General features: G+C 40.1%; 1 protein-coding gene across 1 annotated transcript in view; it reads right to left on the bottom strand.

The window, feature by feature from the left end:
• Positions 1-10,098: 10,098 nt before the first annotated feature.
• The window catches only part of CCDC93 (coiled-coil domain containing 93), a gene marked incomplete at its 5' end in the record, with an annotated part of 40,660 nt that continues 25,801 nt past the window's right edge, over positions 10,099-24,957 (bottom strand). Inside the window, 9 exons of the mRNA XM_009879335.1 lie at positions 10,099-10,153; positions 11,362-11,474; positions 14,317-14,401; positions 15,733-15,770; positions 18,489-18,571; positions 21,761-21,869; positions 22,111-22,182; positions 23,297-23,368; positions 24,520-24,601. Coding sequence (XP_009877637.1) covers positions 10,099-10,153; positions 11,362-11,474; positions 14,317-14,401; positions 15,733-15,770; positions 18,489-18,571; positions 21,761-21,869; positions 22,111-22,182; positions 23,297-23,368; positions 24,520-24,601 — 709 coding nt within the window. The remainder of the gene's footprint in view (positions 10,154-11,361; positions 11,475-14,316; positions 14,402-15,732; positions 15,771-18,488; positions 18,572-21,760; positions 21,870-22,110; positions 22,183-23,296; positions 23,369-24,519; positions 24,602-24,957) is intronic.

Here is a 24,957-nt window from a genome sequence, read left to right as displayed (position 1 = left end):
ATTCTGTGATTCTGTGAGACCACTAGCACCGTGGGCAGCCTGGAGGAGCTGCCGTTCTCCCCTTTCTCACGTACCTTCAGTTGAAGCCAGAGTTTAAACTGCTGAAGGCTGATTGTAAAGGTGTTTTTCTGGCCCTGGAGTACTTTTTGTGAGAATACCAAGTAGCAGTATTTTCCAATCCAAGCAAAATAAAGGGCAGGTGACAGAATTGATAAAATGAGGGCCAGAAAATGCTGTTTCTCCAGCGAAGCTTTTCTTTAATTTCTACCAGTGTATTTTATAAGCTAATGCAAAATGGTGACGCAGTGCCTGAGGGGCTGTCACAAGCTGGTCCGGGACCGGTGCGAAAGGTTCTGCTCACATACCCAGGAACAGAATTAAGCCTCAAAACGGACTCAAGTGCCCAAGAGCTTTATTATTCTGACAACTGGCGCACAAGTGCAGAGAGAGGAGAAAAGGGGGAGAGAGAAAAGGAAGGAAAGCAAAAGGAGAAGTTACCACCACAAAACTGAGATTCCAACAGTTCAGTCTGTCCATGGAGCAATGAGGGTGGGGGGAGTCGCGGTCAAGCCAGAGGAGAGTCCAACGGAAGAAGAACAGACCCCAGAAAGGACAGACAAGCAGAGTAGAGGAAAAAAGCTGCGAAGTAGTCCCTTCTTCCACTTTTATCGTGTCATCTTATTACATATTTATGTTTCTTCTGAGAATCTTTTTGCATATTCCAAGAGCTGATTTGCTTAACTCCACCTCCCACCAGCGGTGGTACACATGCCCAACACCGTCACTGTGGGGGTCTCGAGAGGCAGACCCCGAGTCTGGGCGCATCCGTGGAGGCTAGGTAGAATTTCTCAGAATTCGCTTTAGGATCAGTTTCTCGGAGTACGCTTCATGCTCAGGTCTGTACAGCAACAGGAAACCTCTAGTCTAGCAGTTGCTCCGTTGTGATGGCAGCGATGGCTTCAGTGGTTTCGTTTCAGCAATGTCAAGGCAAAAGATTAACAGAGTCTCTTACAGGGGCCCACATTTCGGGTGCATCCATACGCTGCCGTGGTCATACGCTGTGTCGGCGCTGTGACCAGGCTGCAGTGGTGCGATGTTCCAGGAGGCAGAAGTGCCTGAGATGAGATAGGCTCTGTCAAGAAAGAGCAGAAGGCACTTGAGCTTCGTCTTTCATAAGGGACTCTTCTTGATGGCTGTACGTTTCACTGACGTATTTCCAAAGCATTCAGTTTTATTCCAGGCATTTATGATTTTGGGGGGAATAATGAAATATCAACGTTTTCCAAAGATTAGGCACATTTCTTAAAACTTCCTTTAATTGAAATTCTATCCTTCCATTTAAAAAATGTTCTGATGGAAAATTGTTCCTCTAGATTTAGCTGGTTTTTGGTGTATGCTTTGGTCCTCCTGCAGGGCCAAGCTCCTGCACCACTCAGATGAGATGTTGAGCTCTCTGCCCAGGCAGTTACACTCAAGAAAGAAAAGCTTGTAGTCAAAGAGCAGGCATTTTTTACAGGTCCCTCTCTAATACCTGGGGGAAATGACCCAAAGGGCTGCAGTGGAATGAAATTCATTTACAGTTCAGGCCTGAGAAACCCTAAAGGTATCAGCATAGGAGAGTCTAGTTTAGGCAGAAGGCATGTGCATTTGTTAGCCTTCCTTAAGGACCTGATTTCCCACTAGGTATCAAGGCAGCCAACAAAATAAACTGAAAATGAATGCCCACAACACGCATGACATCAGTTACTCTTCATTTAGCTTTGTTTGTCAGTCACACTCAGCAGCTTTTCCAACATAATGAGAAGTCTGGTGATTTTGGCACTCTGGGGCATTTTCTTTCTTTTCGCAGGGAAGGAATGGAGTTGGGGCCCTTTGTGGTAGGTGCACAGATGTCGTGCTGTCATTTAAAAGTAATACTTCACTCAAACAAATTGTCTTGGTAAGAATCCATGTTTGTTTTTGTTTTGAGGTGAAGGAAGCTTCACAGGAACCACAGATGGTGTTTACAGCTCGTCGTGCAGCCATCACTTTCCAGACAGATGGAGAAACATGGAGAGAACAGAAAGAGAAAAAGGCAGCTCTGATGGTTGGCATCTTAATTGGAGTTTTCGTACTGTGCTGGATCCCTTTCTTCATCACAGAATTAATAAGTCCCCTCTGTTCCTGCAACATCCCACCCGTCTGGAAAAGCATCTTTCTTTGGCTCGGCTACTCCAACTCTTTCTTTAATCCTCTCATTTATACAGCATTTAACAAAAAATACAACAGTGCCTTCAAGAACCTTTTTGTAAAGCAGAGATAAAAGGGGACACAGGAGAAAATTATTCCTTTATTGCATAATACAGAGATTTCTTGAGGGAAGCATGCCTGTGAGACGTTCAGTTTTCATGCACAAGAACTTGAGGGTATTTAGGAACAGTGAAAGAGATGGAAGATGTTTGCATATAAACCTACTGACGGTTTACAGTTCCCTCTTGGAAATACAGATATGCTGCTTCAGGGTTTGGCAAAGACGATCAAAGCAGCCAATACTTCCCGTCTGCTCCTTGAATCAACGTGTGTTAAGGTCTGCAAGAGAAGCTCCGTATGTGTCAAACGCGCTGACTGTCAAATCGAACTGGACTGATCTCATCCAGCCAGCTACAGGTGCCGTGCTGGAGCTCTCTCATCATTAGCAAAGGCACCAGCAGGAACTGCTAATTGAGCAGTACTGAAATGTTTGTGAGATGGGCAGGATGCTGGCTTTGTTTTTGAGATTAATTTGGGAGGGAATAAACATGCTGTATTCAATCAGTTGTTGAATTGATGTGAAATTAAAATGGATGACTAAGCAGCTCCAAACCACACCCCAGTAGGATTGAAGGGCTGTGGGTTCTCTAGCAAGTGGCAGTCCTTGATGGGAAGTCTTGGTGAAATATAGGTCAGTTACATCCCCTGGATAAGTGAAATTTTAGAGCCAAGCGTAAAATCATTCAGAGCTACTCAGAACATGCTTGCACTGCTTGCACAGGAGGAGGCTCTAGCATGGAGTTTTCACTTGTATTGTGCTCTCTCACTCTGCAGCGCTCAGGCTCTGCCCGTTTTTTGAAACCCAGGTGAGCTCAAGGTAGAGACTCAGTACCTCCGAGTGTAGGGGGACTGTAAGCATTATTATTTCCTGCTGCCACAAAGCTAAGAGCGCGTTTGTGTTACAAACGCCCAACACACTGTAGTCAAACACCAGGTTTGCTGACAGGCACACACGGCTGCTTGGCAGTGGTAGGCGAGTATCCGCACCGAGCTGTCAGCACCACAGATGTTGTGATCATCACCTACCTGAGTGAGGGCCACAACTGGTCAGATTGCATCAGCTTCCTCCTACTCTGAGAAAGGGATTGATACCACTAGGTCTAGGTGACTCGAGAAATTCCAAAGTGACACAAAACCAAGCCTTAAGTTGTTTTTCCAAGACCAAACAAAACACCCCTGTCCCAATGATATACAGGTAGATAAATTAAAAGGTAAGTATTTCCATGCATACTGTCTCTCTCTCCTCATAGTTGTTTCTCCAGTGGGTTTTACTTCCTCCCTTTCCCTTGGTGGGGGGACGCTAACAGCATCTCTGAGTATTTCTAGCATGGCAAAGCTCTTTACTGACACAGAGTCCCAGCACCGTCTCCCATGTCCTCCTAAAGCTTCTTTAGGTAACAGCAAAACATCGTAGCTCTGATGCGGCTGGGCAACTCCTTTTGAGGCTGAGGTTTAACCTCTAACACTGCTTTTCTCCACCAGTTTTGTGTTTTCTGCTGCTTAAGTAACACTTTGATTCAAAGCGCAGCCTCAGGCAAAGAATACAAAACTGAGCAGTATTATGAAAAGTCATGAATTTTAGCTGCAGCAATGTACACCACAGGCATCTTGCTCTCACCGCAGTGCATCATGCTCAGCCTCATCTCGGCCCGTTACAGATTTAATGGGCATCGCATCGACGCGCGTGCTGACCGTCTTGGTATCCTGGCAGTCTCTCACAGGCAAGGGGAGCCAGGTGTATTCCCCTCTCCTAGGGACTGATGTACTTAACAGCCATGTCAGAGAGGTATTAGCAAGTAGCTTGCATATGCTAAAAAAAACCAAAACCCACAGAAAAATGATGGAGCCTCTACTTGCTTCGAGTTTACTGCAGTGTAGCCTAAAATGATTCATGTACCTGATATTGTTAAACTGAGCCAAATACCAGGTATATGGGCAACTCTGAGGCAAGTTCCAGCTCCTTTCTAAGAGATTTAAACAAAGGGACACATTCCTTCAGCTCCTTAAGGGAACCACCTGGCCTCATCTCACCAGCACAGGTGAGATCAGGCACTGCTGTACTTCACACCCTGCAGGACCGTGAAATTCCAGTGTGACCTGCTGTGTCGGCAGCTCCAGGCACCTGCGCATCTTGTGTAGCTGTAGAGGATGCATCTCCTCTCAATCTCAATGGGAATTAAGGGACTTTAATAACCTAGAATTTCAATGAATTGTTAGATTGTGGCTCAGACTTTTAAATGCCAACTTGAGTAACTCCCTTGTGAATCTCAATTTGCCTGCATATGGAATAGCTGCCGTTCAAAATAGTCTTTGGAGGCTTAATTAAACTGTAAGGAAGACACCTATGTAAGAGTCTAGAAGTTACTAGCAACTGCAGGCTTTGTTCAGAACCATTGATGATTTCTTTCAAGTTAATTGAATTTTTCACGTAAGACAGTCACTGCTCTGAAAACCTTAAAAACCAAACAGATGATGTAGCAGGAGAAAATGAAGAAGTCACCTTAAGCTGGTTGTTGAAAAGCATACAAATCTCCTGCACGTGGCCACTCTTGAACTTTCCAGTGACCTCACTTTGGCCAAATTTTAGTGCCTGTAAGACAAGTTGTTTCTAGCACACAGATCTAACACCAAGCCTGAAATTAAGTCCCATCACTGTCTGTGGCTGCAGCAGCAGCAGCAGAGAAAAATCGGTCTGTCTGTATGTGCTGGCTGACTAGAGGAACAGCAGGCTCTGGTGCAGAAGATCTTTCAAGAATCAACAGATTTTGGGGTACGTTTTCCCATGGCTTGGCATCTAGAACTTGAGAAAACACCATAAAGCCAGACGAGCAGTGTAGCTGCACTGGCGTTACAGCAAATGCTGAAGGTGCAACAGGGCTGTCTTGAGCTAGCTTAAGAACTGGTAAGCAGGGCTACTGATGTAGCACAAAGCATAGCTCTCCACCTCCTCAAAGATGAATTTAGCTTCCTTAGTAGGTGACTGTGAGCCTCTGTAATTTTGCTGTGAGAAGTTCTCAAGATAACTAGCTCAGCACTCTGCCCACCTAAGCATCTGTGACAGCAGTGAGTTGTTACAGAATGACAACTTCCACCCAAAGCAGCCTGGCTTCACACTCACCCAGAGGTGACGAGAAATAAAAGGAGCTTTCATTTCACTTCAGTGCAATTTTAGAAAGCTCTTAACAAAATCAGCTTCCCACGCTGGCTCTGTGCACATCTGCATTCAGAAGAGCAGCGGCACATATTCAGGGTTTAAAAATCCTGCATTTTAAATATGTGGAATCTGAGCTTAATGTGGGGAAAATAAATTTGTTATCTGCGGTTATAGCCCATTGTGCTGGGTGCCGCTTCCTGCTTAAAGCCAGAAAAAGCTTTATTCCTCTCTTGGCTGCCTGCACATCAGGTACAGAGTTTTACACACTGATTTGTGTCCCAAACCCAGTAACGTGGTGCAGTGGGAGCATAAGTGTTGGATAGTCATCAACCTTGATTAGAAATATAGATAATTTTCTGTCTCCCTTGGTACTTTATTTCTGTGATTAATTACTCTAATTATTAAAACTTGCAACTTTATTTTTAACTGAAAAATGAGGAGAGTAAAATCAGGCATGCAAGCATTCCTCTTTCTGGCATTTCAAGCATTAGGATTTAGATCTTACATTATTGCTGTGTTGTTATCTTTGGCTTTAAGATGTTCCACATAAAATATGGAAAGTATATCTCCTATGCGAACTAGGATAAATGATACAGTATCTTGAATATCCAAACAGAAGACAAAACAAGAAAATCAGCTATTCTAAAGAAACATCCTTTGGCAGTGCTTAGACATAGTTATTTACTTCCCTAAAGAGAAGTCACCAATTTGGATTACACCAGTCACCACTGCTTGTACACAGTGGACTCCTCAAGCTTTCATTTCGTTCCCTGACACTGAACCTGCTCCTAGATAAACTCTCTGGAGACTATTCCTCAGCAGAAAGGCATTGCTCTGAGAACCCTGCAGCTGTATTGGAATTAAGGCCTCAGTTTGTTGTGCTGTTGGAATCCACAGATTGTGCAGTAATAAAAGAATTTTGGAAGCTGAATGTGAACAGGAAATGCTCATATCTTACTGTGCTCCTCCTTCCAAGAGATCCACATCTATGCTACAGCTTCCACAATGAAAATTCTTTGATTATTATTGTACCCAGGAGCACCTGATCTTTCAGCTGTACTCCAGCCTCTCCTTCTTAATAGCTGGTTTCCCGAGCCCTTCCTGTGTGAAGATTGATGCAAAAAGAGATGAAAGGTTTGGCCCTGAGAATACACACTGACAGACCACCATGAGCAGCAACGTCTAAACGAGTCCACACACAGTCCCCAAGATACCAGGTGATCTAGTTAAGATGTCCCTGCTCACTGCACAGCAGTTGGACTAGATGACCTTTAAAGGTCCCTTCCAGCCCAACGCATTCTGTGGCTCTACGAGGAGCAGGTGACAACAGGAACACAGTGCTGGCTGCAAAGTGGCCAGTGCCCGCCTGTAGAGCCCGCCCTGAGCTCTGGGGACCAGAGCCTTGGCACCTGGGATGCCAGCTGGGCACGGGCTGCAGCCCTGGCTGTGCACACACTCCATGAATTAACAGGTTCCTAAGTATTTTTAGATGAACACTATCTAAGAGTATGCCATACACCCCCTAAACGAGTAAGATTTGTATATTACCTTGCCTGGGTGCCCTACTTCCATGCCTGATTTCACAAAGCTGACGCTAGGGAGGTGGGTGCCGCACCAAAGCACAGTTCTTTTGCTGTCTGTTTTGCACGAGTACCAGCAGCTATACAAAGTGCGACCTAAAGGAAGTGATACCCTTTCTCTCATGCAAGTAATTTTATGTTTCTAAAGAAATTTCAGCAGTTTTGCTCTCTCCTATGTGGCTGGGTATACCTGTACTGTAGTGTCTCTGGAGAATTAAAGAGTACAAAGCGCTGCTTTGTCACACAGTGAAATATTTTTGCATGTCATACATTTCTCTTCCATTCAGATTCCTGAACCAAACTGTAAGGTCACACTTCAATAAGCAGATTTTTTTAGAAAATGAAGAAGAAAAGGGGAAGAAACCTTAAAGTATTAGTCACATTTTAACTTGCCTTCCAAGATTTTCTTTTATTCATGTCAACAGTGACTTGGTGCAGTACTCCATTCCTTTTGATACAGTGTAACAAAAAGACTGCCTGGATTTTATCATGCTTGTAAACTCAGGCAGGTGTATGTCACCAAGTTCACTCTCAAAAGATATTCTGCAAGTGCATTTGTAAAACCGCATTTAAAGAAAGCTGTCATGGTTAAAAAATATAAGTGTATGCCTTGAGTTCAGAGCTTGTCTCAGCTTCTGAAACTAAAAGACTTAGAACAGTTCATTCATCAGCACAGCAAAATAATTAAATTTATTGAAATGCAAATTAAAGCTTTATCAAATAAACCAAGAAGTTTTGCTACAAGTCCTCTAAATGTTCTTTTACAAGCCTGGTAACACCAAATTAATTCGGGGTAAGATCTTTCTCCTTAATAGTCAAAGAGACGCAGCAATACTAAGTTAAAATTCTGAGAAGCTCTTAGCTCCTCTGCTGCAACCAGCTGAAACTGGCAATTAAGACATTCTGCTTGCTCTAGGTTTGTACCATCCTTTGCATACACACACCTACACTCTCAGAATTTAGTACCTCAGCTGCACAGCTCCAATCACTGAACTGTGGCAGTTAAAAATATTTTTAATTCTGTAGATTTATAAATTAATGTATTAATTATGCAAGACAACCTCCAGTCTCCACCAAAGGCATGCTACACATTGAAGTTTAATGACTTAAAGTAACCACTTTAAAGCACTCTCATCCTTTCTTTGAAAACTCCACTTAGAAGTTACCTCCAGACACTGCCCTTCACTTCGACAAACAGCTGTCATCATTTCATTGAAAGCCAAAATTACCTCTGTTGTTTATCCTGTTTATCAGGATTGTCATGTTTATAGTGTCAAAGCATCTTGGATACAGTTCCCCAAAAATCCCCTTCCCACAAGTAGCCATCGCTTGATGTGTCCTCATTCCTCCATCCTAAAACTGACCAGGGACAGCCTGACGCAAAGGTTAAGCCTGACAGTCGTCAAATCAAACGGGAGGGGGAATGAAGGTGGCTGTTAGAAAAAATGCCTCTTTCATTTTGATTCCTGCCCAGGCATTGGAAGGAGTGGTACCCCCAACGTACACAGCCTGCGACAGAAAGCAAGGAACAGCTGAGGTTACCTTTTCCATACCTCCCCAGCCTCTTTCCGCTCATTTTCACACTGGGAGCTGAACAAATCCCACATTTCGCAATTTTCAATGCTACAGAGTTTGCATAAATTCACATGCTCATATCAAACCTGTTGTATCCAAAGAAGTGGAATCAGGTATTGTATGCGATGAACTTGGGCCATCTCCACTGACAATTCTTAAGTAGATGCTTATGGGAGACAAATAGAAATGTTCCATGGACCTCCTCTGCCTGTACCATCAGACACCAAGCTTACCAAAAGCAGCAAGAGAGAACAAAATGTTACCAATTACTAAGAGACACCTGAAAGTATCCTCATGAGTGAATACAGACACAATTCATCTTTTGATGCACTTGTAATTCAAAAGCACATTAAGGCTTCTAAAGCAAATGCCACCTTAAAAATGCAATAGCAGATCACTGGATTCCAAACATTCTTTATTTTATATTCGCTGCAACGGCACCACTGGCATCAGTGTTACTGGGAAAAGAGAACATGTTTTTTCTTCTCCTGAAGATGTGATGTACATTAAGAAGTCAGTCCAAAATCCTGATGTTAAGTACAAAAAAGCAACCGTTTGAATTATAAAATCCCATATATACAGATATAAAAATGTTTCAGAAAGTGTTCCACAAAGTTTCTAAACTTTCAAGGGCAAATCTTCAGCAGGGTAAATAGGTTGTTGTCTTCAAAGGTGAGCATCAGTTCATCTGAGCAGAATGTCTGAATCTTTGTCCTCCTATATTACAGGTGACAGACTTTGATTTTCATCCCAGCCAGGGATAACACGATGGTCCTAGTGATTAAGGTGTTTTTCCTGGAGCTATTAATTTAACAAACACTCTATATATAAAAATGAATTTTCCAAGAAATTTATACAACAGCTAGGCTTTATAAAAATATAAATCTATAATTTTACACCAGGAATTATCCAAGGTAAGTTTCCATTTTCTTACGTCTTAACCATCAGAAATTAATTTTTATCCTTCGGAACCTTGTCTATGGCTAGCGTGTAAATTAAAATAATGTGAAGTTATTAGCTGGTGAAGAAAGTTTCAAGAATCTCATTCTGTGGGGGTATTTTGGCCAAAATTAACAAATTGCTGCATTCTGCAGTTAGTGCTTGTGGTACTAACATATTACACAGTACATACCCACTTATTCCACAATCTTGACCTAACTCAGTGTTAAAACCCAAACAAAACAAAAAAATCCCCTTTATCCTTACTGTGGGGAAAAAAACCCAAACCCAAATAAATAAAATTAGACAGTATTTCTATTGTGCTGTACTGTGTTAACTCTTTACTGTGTAGTGGATGCAACGAGTCATACAGCCATGTGATAAAGGAATGTAAAACTGAATACATACTGGGAAAAAAACCAGACTTTTACAGCTGTGCGTATATATTTTTATATGTCTATATATATCTATATATATCTACATTGCAGTTATAACTGTCACCTCCCAAAAGAGATTCAGTGGACTGAATGATCTTCTATCAACTTCACCAGCTAGAGGTCCTCAGGAAGAACTAGCTTTCAGCTTGGACAGCAGCATTTCAGTCTTACGGCAGTCCGGTAAACAGAAGGCAAACACATAAGGAGGTAGCTTCTCTTAACTCGCTCAGTTTTATCTTCACTAAACTCTTTTATTTTGAAAGCTCTCCAAAATCCAAAGTAGTCTGGAGTCAGTGATGAGCTCATGCTAACTGTGATTCATCCATAATGGTATTCCAATGGTAATATTCATTAAACTTCATGATGTTCAAGCCTAAAGGGTTGCTGCTTGATCTTTCATCTAACGTTGCTACAAGTAGCTAAAGCTACTTGAATAAACCTGAAATTGAGATTCCTTTTAGGTGACTTGGACCTTCACAAGACAGCCTGCAAAAAAGTCAGTGTTCAGGGAACAACGACAGATCAAGACATACAAGCACATACTACCTGTTTTCAGTACCACAACCATGACTGTTTTCAGTACCACAACCATGACTTCCTTTATTTTTAAGGACAGCAAGGGTAAGTAGAAGTTCCCTCACAAGGCAATGGCAGAAAAATGGCTTGTTTATGCCTCTACCAAAAATAAAAATTTCCATCTAATTTCTGCAACTAGGAAGTAAAATTCTGTATGTCCAAAAAATAGCTGAACAGTCCTCTCACATTCTCCTGGTGTACCTTGCTGAAACCAGAAGGAAAAGTCTCAGAACAAAGCAGGACAAATTACAGAAAAATGTTTTTCCTCAAATATCTGAAGCCAAATGACAACTGTGCCTCACAGCACTACTTTGTCATTCCTTAGCATGGAGACAATAATTAACAGAAGCACATTATGAAGTAAAGCTCAGGAAAGGCTAAATCAATGAAGCATGAAACAGTGCTTTCACAGTGGCTAGAAAACAAGGCCGTTTCCTAAAAGTATTTATAACTACCAAGACTCTGTATATCCCTCCTTTTTTCCCCTATTTCCACAACTCTCTTTGCTCCAGTACCCAACTGCTCATAGATCTTTAAGAAAATCCATATGGAAACCCAGATATGCAGCTGGCTCAGTAACAAATTGTCCTTCCCCTGTAACACAGAGGGGTACTAGTCTGTCACTGAAAAAAAGAATTTTCAGAATTAAATTCAGAGTCCAAGAATCCAGTGGAGAGAACCACTAGAGACACTGTGAACACAGTGTGATAATCATCCTGTTGAGTAATCTTGTGCCTGTATTAATGCACAAGTCAAGCCAAAACAGGTCACTGAACATTTGACAGTTCATATTAGCACAAATGTTCTTACCTCTTTAAATTCTTTCACTGTTTTAAAGTAAAGCCTCTGTTTCTCTAGAAGCTCTAAGTATTCATCATTCAACTGGTCTCTTCGCATTTTATTTTCTTGCTTCTTCTTTTCCATCTGTTGGTGTACAGGAAGGATGAGAGATCATACACTGCACATGGAACACACACACACACGTATACGCTGTGTAAGGAACAACTAAAACAGACAATGGGAGACAGATGCTTCAGAAATGATACCCCTGGCTTGTGCTTTAAATGCAACAAACACTTAGACCAGCTCTTAATAAAAAATTAAAAACCTAAAGCTGAAGTCTCAGTGGTACTACAGGTTTTCTAAGTTACGCTTGAGAATGAGAAATTGTCAAATGTGTTAATACAGAAGAAAACATTATCACATGCATCCTATTCCTTTACGCTGTGGCTAAAAACAGCACTGCTAAAACACATAGAAACAGGATTCTTGAAAAGAGATAACGCCCTATTAGTATCCGCTGATAAATTGCTTCCTTTATGCATGACCATGGAAAATCTCAATATACTTCTCTCAGTAGAACCTGGCCTGCTCTGTCCTCGCAAAGTCTCATGAATATCTGTTATAACACTGAAATGCTTGTTCACAAGTGACTCGTTCTTGGTAACAAGCATGCCTAATTTCTCTTTAGGCCTCTTTTACGATGCAGTTATAATATGATAGGCTTTGAAAACTGAAATTTGTTCAGGGCTGGACAGAAAACAGAAAAAAGTGGATACACTTTTAAGAGTGAATTGTGAAACCAACTGTGAGCACTTCTGATGCATTGCAGACAGAGTCAAATACATAAGACCAAAACTGTCATGGGGATGAATAAGCCTTGGAGCGTACAGCTAGCCTGGCTGTTAAAAAAATAATTCAACAGACATCTCCTAGATGTAGAATAAGAAAAGTTTTCCTTTTGCTGCAAAGCTGTCCCCCAAGGAACTATATGAACTGTTAAAACTTCCTTAGCATCCATTTGTTGTCAGTATCTTCACTGGCATTGAGAAATCAAGTGCTAGAAGGTACTGGATGATTATCTACTCCATCACTAACAAATTTATTTTTTTTTTTCACTCAGTCAAGATAAGCTTAACTTTTTCATTCAGAAACTCTTGTTTTTCTCCATTAGCTGCAACTGTGTGACCTCCTGCTGATCCAGACATCTACACCCAGGAATGAAATGTCACTTGTGAACTCTCTCGCAATACACCAGTGGCCAAACTGCCAGGGCAGGAATACAGCACAAGTGACAGGAGCTGCCACTGCTTTCAGCAACTATCAGAGATACTGAAATTGTATTTTCCCCCAAAATAATGAGCCACCTGACATGACAGCTCCCATTTGCTTTCCAGCAGCTGAAACTTTTGATTCCATTTGAGAATATGGTAAGAGAGTGCAGAATGATTCTATGGACTTCAAAAATGTAAGAGTTCAGCTGCAAGAACCTGGAAACAGCGAAGCTCTCAGGCTGCTTTTACTCCGTGCATTTGCTGTACTCTTACCCATCTCTCTGTGTGTAATGGAGAACAAGACAGAAACAAAACACTGAACCCCGGAGAGCTTCTATTTGGGGCAGTTGATTGCTGCAGCAATTAACATAATGCCATTCTTCCAAAAGAAAAAATGATAATTATCTTCAAGCTCATCGTCACTAGTCAGAATTACACCATTCTAAAGTATTTTCATAATCTCTGTTTGACACCAAGTCACTCATTAGGTCATCTGCCTTGAAAATAAAAAGATGATCCACACATAAAACCACCAGTCACACTGTTCTTTCTGCTGTCATTTTGTTCTCTCTGAAAAAAGTCAAGCAAATAAAAATAATTCACTGCATAAAAAGGCAATGAACTAGTCACCTCTTCTAACACAGCGGTCTGTGGCAGATGTCGCTTATTTTTATATTAAGAGTTTATTAGTCCAAAAGAGCTTTACTACAGCTTGAATTACAGCCCATTTTGCTTGTCTCTAGTACATACTTAACATATTTTGTACTTGAAGTTTCTATTTAGCTATCAAGATAAAACAGCCCAATACCTGGACAGACTGCCCTTTCAGTACACATTCTAGTAAATATTGATTCATAGTCTATCACACTTCCATTTAAACTCTGATAAAGAACAGCTATAACCCACCACCAAGAATTTTCTTGGTTTATAGAGAAAAGAATCTCAGAAACCCTCTCTGGGACTTAGCAAAACATACATGTGCTCACATATGAAAATAAGAGTGAAGCAACATAATAGCTATAAGTTAGTAGCTACCATTAATAAGAAGTATTTAAATCTATCCGTTGTATGCAAAGGGACAGCTTTACCTGGAGCCACTGCTGGACCTCATGCTTAAATTTCCCAAAGATCACTTAACACAAGTCTGCTGAGGCTGTGCTTTTGAGAAGTAGCCCCTGAACGTTACCAGAAGCAGCTCTCTCTGAATGAGCCCTGGGGTTCTGCTCACCCACAAACCCATTTCACTTGGCATGTATTCATGAGCAACGCTGAGCCTTTTCTAAATCAGGTTAAAAGCAATAAAGACAACTCCAAAACACCTGAGCGGATTCCACAAGGTGTCAGATGTGAATGGGACAAGGGAAGCAGATGGCTGGCACTCGGTGAGGTGCTGCTGACAGCGGGAGCCGCTTCCAGTGGTTCCAGCTGCCGGAGACACGGGTCTGACTGCAGCCCTGCAACCCAAACAGCTGCTTCAAGCATCTCAATCACTACACTGCCGATAACAAAGCTATCTCTGTCAGGAGAGAGGTGTTACAACACCTCTGTTCTACTCTTATGTAGTAGTGAGAAGTTTTTATGAATGTGGAAAGCGAGGTGCAAATTAAGCAAGCAACTAACATAATGGATTTTTCCATGCACAGTTATTATCCAAGAGGCTTTTCTGAAATAATTCCCAGGTTCTAGCAAAGAAAGCGAAAAGAGTCTCAGACCTTCATTCGATTCTGCTTGATGCCTTCTACAATCTGCTCCATCTGCCGCAAAAACTGCTCTCGAGAACCAGAAGATGCCATTGCTCTGGAGAGAAAAAAGGTAACAACCGACAGCGATGTGGGGCAAAGTATCTCATCTATAGTTGTCTTGCATATTGATCCAAGTCCAAAAATTCATATTGCTTAGTGTTCTGTATAAAAATTCATCTTCTTAACCAATGATTTCAGGTAACAGTGTTTCTGATGCCAGTTGTAGTCTATTCCTTTCTCTCATGTGAGGTCTAGAAATAAATGGCTATTAACTAACCAAAAGTACAAACTTGTTATAAAAGCAGCTATTGTAAATATTAAGGGGGCTAGCAGATTAGGAGATCAGCAAATATTCCAAAAATAATTTCATGCCCTCACGAGGAAAGCCCAGAAGTAATTTTAGACATGTAAAGTATGTTAAATAGATTACAAGAAATAAACCAAAGAAAATAAAACATCCCCACCCATGCCCCCACATACCCGTAAAACTAAAAAAACAATCTAAACCCCAACTGTTGATTACAGTATTGTTTCTACTGACTGGACAGAATCAAAACAATCTCATCACTGAGCAAAATAGATCTACAATTCTGCTGCAAAGGAAAACATCTGAAATAGTTAATTCCTGGGTTTTGTTGTAATTAAAAGTTCTGGATATGGCAATAGGGAAAAAAAATAATAATAAAAAAAAATTCTGACCAATCACAGAAGGACAAATGCATAGAAGCAAGTACAGACAGAAACCCTACAAAGCTTAGAATTTCACAATAGAATTATACAGAGATATAATAGGAGGAATTGTTTAAAACTACTAAGTGGCCATCTCTAGCCCCATGACTCTCCTGAACCATATTGCTGGCAAAAATTCATACAGGACTTCCCCCTCCAGTCAAAAAAACAGAAAAAAAATAAATGCCAACTGCATCACAGACTATTTGACCTTGAACTTCCAACAGAACCATAACTTTACCTAAAGATTCCACCCTATATAAAAATCTTTATATAGAGCATTAGTTTATAACAAATATGTCTGAAATACACCAGAGTCTAATGTCTTGTACATAACATAATAACAACTTCTCAAAATGGGGAAAAATATTTAAATTAATGCCAGAAAAACTATGACTGAATGATTTCTTTCCACAACTCCAAATGAAGAACTAGATATTAAAAACATAAGTTGGCTACAGAAGTTAGGTAGTTACAAGCTTGTGATTCCCCAAACATTGGCTTAAAGAGAATTAATACACTATTTTATAAAATAGTGTATGTTTGTAAAAATTTCTAACAAATTTTTAGTCTCTCTAACTCACGCCCACTCCAAATTTTCCAACAAACTGTACTAACTCATTGTAACTATCAAGAAAAAAAAAGACCATTACTTACTGATGAAAGTTGTCATGAATAGAATTCAGTAAGTTAACCTGTGAATGAGAAAAAGAATAATAAAATATACATTTGTCCTTTCTGGTATGAGTTTTTCACAGACAATAACATGAAATATAGTTCAAAAATTTGACTATATGAGTATTGCCCCAAAAACCAGCCAGCTGTATGAAAATCACCATGAATTAACTTTCAGGAGAGAAAGTGTGACTCTCTTGTACTAACAAAACCCATCGCAGTGGAAGAGGCACAAAAGGCAGAACAAAGTCTTGGACCACAATCAGATTTTTAATTTTACTGACACCCAGTTATACTGCTGAGAACCTTTTAGTGTGATGACTCTCCAAACTAAAGCTATGAGGGAAAATGGCATATCCATGTGTCCAACATGTGTTGAACGTTGATGTATAAGTAGTTTACAGGTGCTCATGCAGTGTCCAGTGACAGAGCACAAGCATACGTTGTGGTTGTATTAGGGTCACGTAACAAATCTTACTTGTAGCGATAAAGCAGAATTGTTTGACTTAGGCATATCCCTGACTATGCTTACAAGCCAGACAGAACAGCAAATGAAGAAGTATCTTTAAAAAACCCTGCATCCTACCAAGCAAAAACGCCAAGCAATAACTCCTCACTGCCCAATCAAAAGAAACCCAGATTGTATTAACGGTGCTGAAGGGGTGAGCGTGGAAGCTATTCGCACTGTACCTCTGTCGAGAAGATGCAGCTCAGCTCATCAGCTGAAGCAAAGCATTCCATGAGAGGGGAAAAAAAATAAACAACACACTACCACTACCAAAAACCAAATCAACAACAAAAAGAACATCAAGACAAACAGAAACACTCCCCCTCCTTTTATCTCTGAGACCGGAACCAGCATCTCCACACAACACTGAAGACTCACCAAGCAGCGCAGGAACTGCAGGTGAATTTCTGCACTGCTTTCACTGCGCCGATGAGTTTTACAGGTTTACAAACAGCCATGCATTGTTATCCCCTTTGCTTATACGCATTTCATCGGCTGTTAAAGGATGGACTTCTAAAAAGCAGAGAATGGCATTTCATACGCACGGCCCCTCTTATAAAATACTAACACTGCGCTGCATCAAGACAGAAATCTGCAACAGCATCGCATGAATATTTTGTGGCTCTCAGTACAAACTCCCCCAACTAATTAAACTATATATTCTATTATTGCTATGTAACCCATCTTTGATTTCTTTTCTTCCTTTCTACATACTGCCGAGAGCACTAAAATTCACCAAGCAGCAACTAACGTGATTCTCTCTCTTGGCTTTGAATACTTCTTGCTCACAAGCCTCCTGTGGTTAAGCCTTCCAAGCAGTTTCTCCTTTTGATGAATATTTCAAGGTGTTCTGTACTGAGCAAACCTAAGCATTGGAAACAGAATCACTTGCCCCACTGCTACGGAAAGCTGAATCGATCTCTCCCCAATCTAAAATCTTCCAGTTGAATGAGACAGCAATAAGCACATTCACGGCAGAACCCGTAGTTGTTCCTGACCTGACTTCAAAAAATTCAAACACACAAATTCTGAACAGACTGCAAAGCAGTTCAAACGCTTAAGAATTCCTGTTACTCAGAGGAAAGAAATTATTGCATGACTCATCAATATTTGGCCAATCCACATCCCTGCCTCAAGATATTTCCAAAAGGCATGCATTTAAGAATGTAATTACAGTTTATGCTACAAAACAAACAAGTCACAAAAAGTAACACTGCACAGCTATTGCATAGTAAGAGTGCTGATGTGTTAAATTACAAACTGCAAAATCAGTGTATAAATCCCTGAGATCAAAGACAATATGAAAAAGTAAGTTTAAAGGCATTTTAAAAATGCATATTTCACAAAATATAATTAAAATATGAGCCATATTCATGTCAGAACTAATAGCCAATATTCCACTGCATAACAATTTCTGGTATTGTTATTTTAATGTAACTATGCTCAGTGCATTTCATGAACACGTTGGTTTGAGGATAAGAAAAAAATAAGAAGCACAAGCATATTCTAGAAATCACTGTGAGGCACAGATGCCAAAGGCATCTTTTATACATTATTAGATAATATTTACTGGCTTAAACCGTAGTTCTAATAGTAAAAGCAACACAAGGCAACCTCAACTATATTATACATTTAACAAAGTTAAGACTACATCAGAAGACATTCAGAACTCTCTCTTGTGATTGACATCAATCTAAAAGATTGACAAACACAAACTCTATATAGTAGGAAGAGAGGAGAGGGGGAAAAATATAAAAAGTTGCTTCCATGAGAACTAGTCTTCTGATCCTGATCAGTAAAATCACCAGCAACTTCACTGTAGGCAGGCTCAGACCCGAGAACTCTCCAGTGTTGCTGACAGCAGCTGGAATCCACTGTCCAAAGTTACTGACTGTAGAACTGGTTCATAATAAAAGATACTGAACAAAAAGAGAAAAAGAGGGCAACCTGGTCCTGTGATACCAAGACAGAGATACTTGCTAATTAAATTTTACTCATGTTTTGGGAAGACAATGAGTATTTTAAACATGCTATACTAACAGTATTTCTTTTACAACACAGACCATTTCCTCCTCAACATTTGAAATATTTTAATGAATGTTTCATTTTTACCTACAAAGACTGCTACTTCTGCTCTGACACGACTGAATATTGTGAAAACCAAGTCAAATCTCTTTATCTCCTTCTCCACAGACTGAATATTTAGAAAACAGTAACAGCATTTTCTTACCTCCTTTTCCAAATATACTTTCTTATCATCCAGTGTATTATAAAGAGTAAAGAATTGCTTCGTTTCTTTGTGAGTTGCTGAGACTGCAAACCAAAAAAAAGGGTAGAATGATAAAAGAGCATGAGGTGAAATGGAATCTGAAAAATACTTCGTAGGCCTTATATAATATACTTTCCACTATGAACAACGGAATACACTCTTTTTCTACCTTCTGGAAGAATACTCCCTCTGCATGTAAATCTTCAGAAGGCTTTCTGGCTATCAGATTTTACGAGAGCAACACAGCTCAGTGTTTAAATTAAAGCTCAACTGCTGACAGTCCTTTATGTAAGCGTATGTTGGCACTCTCAGCTGTGTTTCCTTACCACTGTCTTGCTCATCTTTCCCTTGTAAGCTTTCCCCTCACACCTCACAGGCTTCTGTGTTGCTAACAGTTGCCCTCACACAGCTTGCCCACAGTGGCGGAGAGGCATAGCCTTGGCAGGGACAGATAGGAAACACACAACCTGGTAGTACTGTGCAGAAAAAAAGTGCATTATACTACATATTTCGAGCTACTCACATGCAAGATGCCCAAGAAAGCTTTCACTGCTCTAAAGCCTTTTTCCTCTTCTTACAGTTTATTCATACTGATAGAACAAAACATTTTTTTTTTCCCCAAATAACACTTTCTGGTTTAGGTGATTATAGCAGATGTTAGTCTCGGTGGGGAAGGTAAGGCTCAGACATGCACCTCCTTTGGGCCTAAAAGATGACGACTGATCTCAGATGTGCTAAGTGTATATCTGTGCTTTAGTTCTTCAAAGCCTAAGTTAAACCAAGATATTTGTGATTCCCAAGGAAAGAGTTCAGCAGAGAAGGACAGCTGGCAAAAATTATGGCCAATATATCAAGCACTGTCTAGAATCCTCAATGTGCAAAAAACGTATGGGTTAAAGATAAACCTGAGTGAAATCATGCTCATTACATTAAACTTTTCTGAAGGCTAACAAGTTGCCATCTTTAATTAAAACCTTTACTGAACTGTCCAGTGATACACTGGACTAATTTTTTGAATGAAACTATTTACCATCCTCCCACATTACATCATCACTGAACACCCAAACTTTTAAAGAAATTCCAACATTTGATTTGTATAATTCTGTTCTCCAGCTGAAGACCAACAGCAACCCACTGCTCCAATTTGACTTGTCTTGGTACCAGAAATCCAGCAGTGGCTACTCAGGACCAAAGAGCCTTCTCAAGACCACAGCATGACTATGACATACGTTCGGCACATGCTCTAGTGTCAAGACCCGCTGACCCGCTGGAGCCTGACAGCAGTGAGAATTCAGGAAAGCCTGGGAAAGGTTAACAAGTTACTAAGGGCTGTTGAGCATGTTCCACAATGATATTCCAAACGCTGAAATCAGGCTACTTCTTGAAAAACTGCACGAACACAAGAATCGCCAACAGGCTTACTTCAGGTGTGCTCTCAATCAATTTGGTTTTTGCAGGACTGCTGCCAAATGGAAGAGGCCTTTCCCAAACTATTTCCTTTATGCAGCTCTTCCCCTTTCTTGCAGCAGCCTTGGTAGTCACAGATCTTTTACGAGTGGACTGCACATACCAACTTAGAAGAAAACTTTGCAGCATTTCTATTTCTAGGTTAGAAAGTAGTACTGGCTTATGGAGCCTTATGTGCACACGCCAGAGCCCACCTAAGATAAGACAAAGAGGAAGAAGGAGCCACTCGGCTCATTGATTCTCTTGAAACCGCAGCTTAATGTTTTTGAGGGAAGAAGTTCAGTCAGGTCAAAAATCAAGCACAGAAAATCAGAACTTAAAAGCATTCTAGTACACAATTGTTGAGGTTGGAAGATATCGCTGAAGATTGTCTTGTCCAACACCCTTTGAATGAAAGTTCAAAAAAACAGGTTTTGGCAACTTCGAAGATCACTTGAATCTACCTCTAAAAATCCACCACAACTCACAGAAAGACTTGCCAGAGATTTTAAGCTCATTTTTCCAAAAGCTTAGCAGGTTCCTGGCCAGGACTGAGCAGTGTGCTATCCTAAGTTACTACACATGATTTTGCACTATAGAAAGCAAAGTCCCATAAAATTCAAAGCATCTTAAATCTACATCCAAAGCTGCACAAATCTGTTCGACCTTAATCTTTCTATACTTTTGAAGCCCTCATCTTGTAAGCAGGTAGCTGCTCTGACCACAGGTTATTTGTTTGAATTTACTTAGATATGAGAGGGAAAACAATTTGTAGAAAATTTAATGCAAGACAAAGTTATCTTCATAGCTGGACTTGATTAAATAAACTATATGGCTCATAGAAGCAGAGCAGGGGGAAGGAAGTGCTGGCCTCGTACTCACTGAAGAAGTGCATCTATTCCATGCACCGAGTTCGACAGCACACGCCTATATCACTAAACATGCCTCATCAGGGCAAAGGATCTCAATCCAAATTAAATAAGAATTTTAGAGCTGCTCAATCTTCAAGAGCTTGGTTCACACACCATTAATAAATGAATATCTTTAAAACATCAGCTCATTCTATCTTTGTAGAAACTTATTATAGCTTATGCTAATACACAAGCTACATTAAATATACCCCAGTAAGTACACTGGTCTGTTACCAGTTTAATGGAACAACTGGGAAATTTTATTCAGTTTGCATGGTCCATGCCATCCATACACAGCATCCACACACCTATCCAAAAAGTCAGATGAGCACAGTTCCCCGTTTTATAGCTTGTTAAAATAAAAAGAAGCTTAAAGACAATTTGTACTCTGATCCTACTAAGATACTGCAGAAAATTTATACATCAAAAATGAAAGAAAACGATCCCTTCAAGAAATAGCCTTTATAGTTCTTGCCTTAATTTAGGTCAGAACCAGATGTCTCACGGCAGTGAAAACAATGAAAGCAATCAAACATTAAAAGCAATCAATTAAACATGACTTGAATTTACAGCAATCTCATTTGTAAATGGTGAATTAAGAACTTTCTAAACATCCTCATCGTTAACCTAAACGACCCAACCTGCTGCAGACAAAATTTACTCCAGAGATCTTGTGCATCAAGTTTCACCCTCGGGAAAATCCTTATAAACAGCTTATAAAATCTTGAAAATAAGGTGTATAACACAAATACCAAAAGACCCTTAAAATACCACAAAATTAAGAAGTGCTGTTGTTACATGCCATACACTTAAAATGCAATTGCCCTCCTTTCAGGGCTTTAGCCTTCGGCAGGATTTCCTGCTTGATATACATACCCTGACTGTAAAGTTCAATAAATCTCTTCTGATACTGTGTTAGCTCAGCTCGGCTGGGTACTTCATCAATCTTGCGTTGTAAAATGGCTATTTCTCTGTTTCTTCGTGCCTGAATAGAAAGTTAGGAGGGGAGAAAACAAAGCCTCTTCTTGTTCTCTTCTTAAAATGGATGAAGACCCCCCAGCAATATTTTGTTACTAAATAATTTTTTTTAAGCATTGGCTGAGGCTCAATTTTTCTTTTAAATGATTTGTGTCAGAAAAAGGTTTTAAAATTAGAACAAAAAGACTTTTTAGAAATTACAAGATAAGAAAAATGTTTATGACTTCGTACAAGTACAAGTCACTCACCAGTAACAGCCGGATCTTTTGGAGTTTATCTTTCTCAGTTTTGTACTGTTGTTCTATAATCTTATTCGGCTCCTAGAATTTGAGAAACCAAAACAGTTGTGTATTACAGCAGCATGAGAGCTGCAATACAAAAACGTGCAAACTGGGTTTGTTTTCTGTATTTGTCTATCTTCCATGTAATGGCTCCCACACCACCACTTGCTGTTATTTTTTTTAACAGTGATTCATAATCTGCATTTAAAAACTTACACCTTTTACTGTAAACAAGTGCTTTTTGCTAGCTTAAGCCTTTGATATTTAGTTTTCAAGGCTTGTCTATCATTTTTCTGCTGCTTTACGACAGTCACACTTTAAACGAAGGTGTGCATCAGAAGATTCTCCATACTCCTTGTTTGAATGTTTACACTTCCATTCCGTGGTGGGTTTATGGATAAACACGTCCCAGGGCAGAACAAACCCTCGGACATGTTTTCTAGATTTCCTCGCTTGGAATTAAAAAAGTTAAGATTTAGGTTTACATTTTGATTTTTTCATGCTGTGTTCAGAAGTACAGCAGCATCATGGAACCTGTAATGTACCTCATTTCAGAGGCATAAATGTATCAAACGTTTACCCACTGAAAATACAAGTCATTCAAGCTTTTCCTTTTCTATTCATTCATTATTCATTGCCATCAGTCTGGATGCACTTGTGTTAAAGCCTAATTTCTAACAGCTGCTCACGGCATGCAATGTACCGAGCCACTGAAAACTTCTGCTTTCATCCTTCAAATAAATCCACGCTTAAGGAAAAAAAAAACAAAACAACCACCAAAACAAATACGCTTTCTGAGGAAAACCTGGGTTTGTCAGAGGTATGCACAGCTCTCAACACAACATCCAGAGATTCTTCTCTGGTACTACAAAGAAAGACGTAAAAGGCCAGAAGGATCTACAAGTTAGCCCCATGGATTCTGCCGCAAGGATAATGAAGGATACTGCAGCTATTTTCAACGTGATGTATTTCTGCGATTAGTAAGCCTGAACTACAACTTTACCAGTGGGGGAGAACAGAATTTTTCAAAGACTGCAACAGAGATTTCAATGCTTACAAGAATGTCCCAAAAATCAGAAGGACCTAAACCAACATTTTAAAACCAACATTATAAAATGCAAATTGAAAATAAAACCTCAGACACTGTTATTACCTGTTCCTCCCCATTTTCCTCCGCTTCAGCTTTCAAAGTCTCAATATTTTGTTGAAGTCTCTCCATTTCTTCCTTTAAAACAAACAAACAAAAATGTTGCTTTTAACTGAGACCTATCCTCTTAACAGGGGAGAGCAGGAAGCTTGAGAATATATGCCTCTCAAAATTGTGGAGCTGATCACACACTTTAAATTAGTAAGACTGAACAGCATTCCCTGCTTAAGGGTAAGGCATCTATTATTACTCACTACATAAACCTATCTGCTTTTATCAAACACAGGAATAGATTAATTTCTTACTTGCAAATATACTAGATCTATCTAGGACAACTGAGTGACACAAAAAAACAAAACTGAGGAAGGAAAGGAGCATTACAATAGCAACAACATGCCATGGGACTGGAACACCTGGCATTTGCAAAAATGAATGAACCTGAAGCTAATGCCAAGGTGGTTTCCTTTACAAGGCTTCAGAGCTTTCCAAAGCAGTATGTATCGCAAAATGATGTTCCCGTGCTCAGTCAACTCCTCAGGGCACAATCTCTTTTTGCTTCTTTTCATTCTCTTAAATTGCATCCACTCTTGTTTAAATAGAAGAAAATAAAAATGATCACATTTCTAGGCAGTCCATAAACACAGCAGTAACCAGCACAGCAAACCATAACAATTAGGCAGTGAAAATGAAACATGCTCTGAAAACTGCAATAGCTTCATCTCAGTCTTCTCTCTTCTGGTGGCTATGAAGTACTTCCACACAGCTCTCCTCTTCGGCACTGCGCCTCTCCTTGCACCACTGCCAACCGCGTTACCCAAGAAGAGACAATCCATTTCAGGAGAAGCCACCCCAAGGTGCTCTCGGCAGAACAGCAATGGGAACGAGGAGAGCCACAGCTGCAAGCAGTACAAGGGTGATCTGGATTTAGATGTCTTAAAGAGTCCCAGGCACAACTGGACACAGAAGGTCACACCAAGCCAGATGCCTCGGCAGCTGTCCTTACACCTCCCTGCCCCAGTGCAGGGGGAAAGTTCTTCCGGTTAATCCAGTTCCAGCCTTCTTGGCCACCAGCCTTGTTGCAGATATGACACACTGCAGAACCAGGCAACTGTCCATAATTCTGCCGCAAATCAAGCTGGTGTCAATATTCAATATGATGCTAACAAATTGGGAAGAAGTAAAATGCTTATTTACTCAAATGAATTCTTATATAGGAAACTAAAACTTACCCTACAATGTGCTTTGAACTCTTGCTCCTGGCTTTTTAGGTTTTCATTCATGGCCACCAGTGCTCGCAGACTCTGTAATACGCTAAATTCAAAGATTGAGTAAAACACATTAGATTTTTAGTTTCTGATTTAAATAGATGGAGAACTAAAAGACATTAGAACAAGCTTAGTCCTAAGGGCATGTCCAACAAAATCTGTGTAAATTAAAAACTCCAACATCACCACTGATACACCAAGGAAAAATAAAAATGTAGTATTACGCTGCACATTTGGATGGTTTTGACCTCATTATTGAAGAAATTTTGAGAGAGACTCCTATTTAATTTGAGATTAAGCCGTCAAATATGAAGAAAAATCAGAAAGGCCTCATCTACTTGTCAGATGTAGCTATAGTTCTTTTACTTTAAATATGTACAATTATTTTCAACTACAGATTGA

Source organism: Apaloderma vittatum, unplaced genomic scaffold (assembly GCF_000703405.1).
Source record: "Apaloderma vittatum isolate BGI_N311 unplaced genomic scaffold, ASM70340v1 scaffold12332, whole genome shotgun sequence".
In the NCBI taxonomy this organism is placed as follows: Eukaryota; Metazoa; Chordata; class Aves; order Trogoniformes; family Trogonidae; genus Apaloderma; species Apaloderma vittatum.
This window is presented reverse-complemented; position numbering and strand designations above follow the sequence as displayed.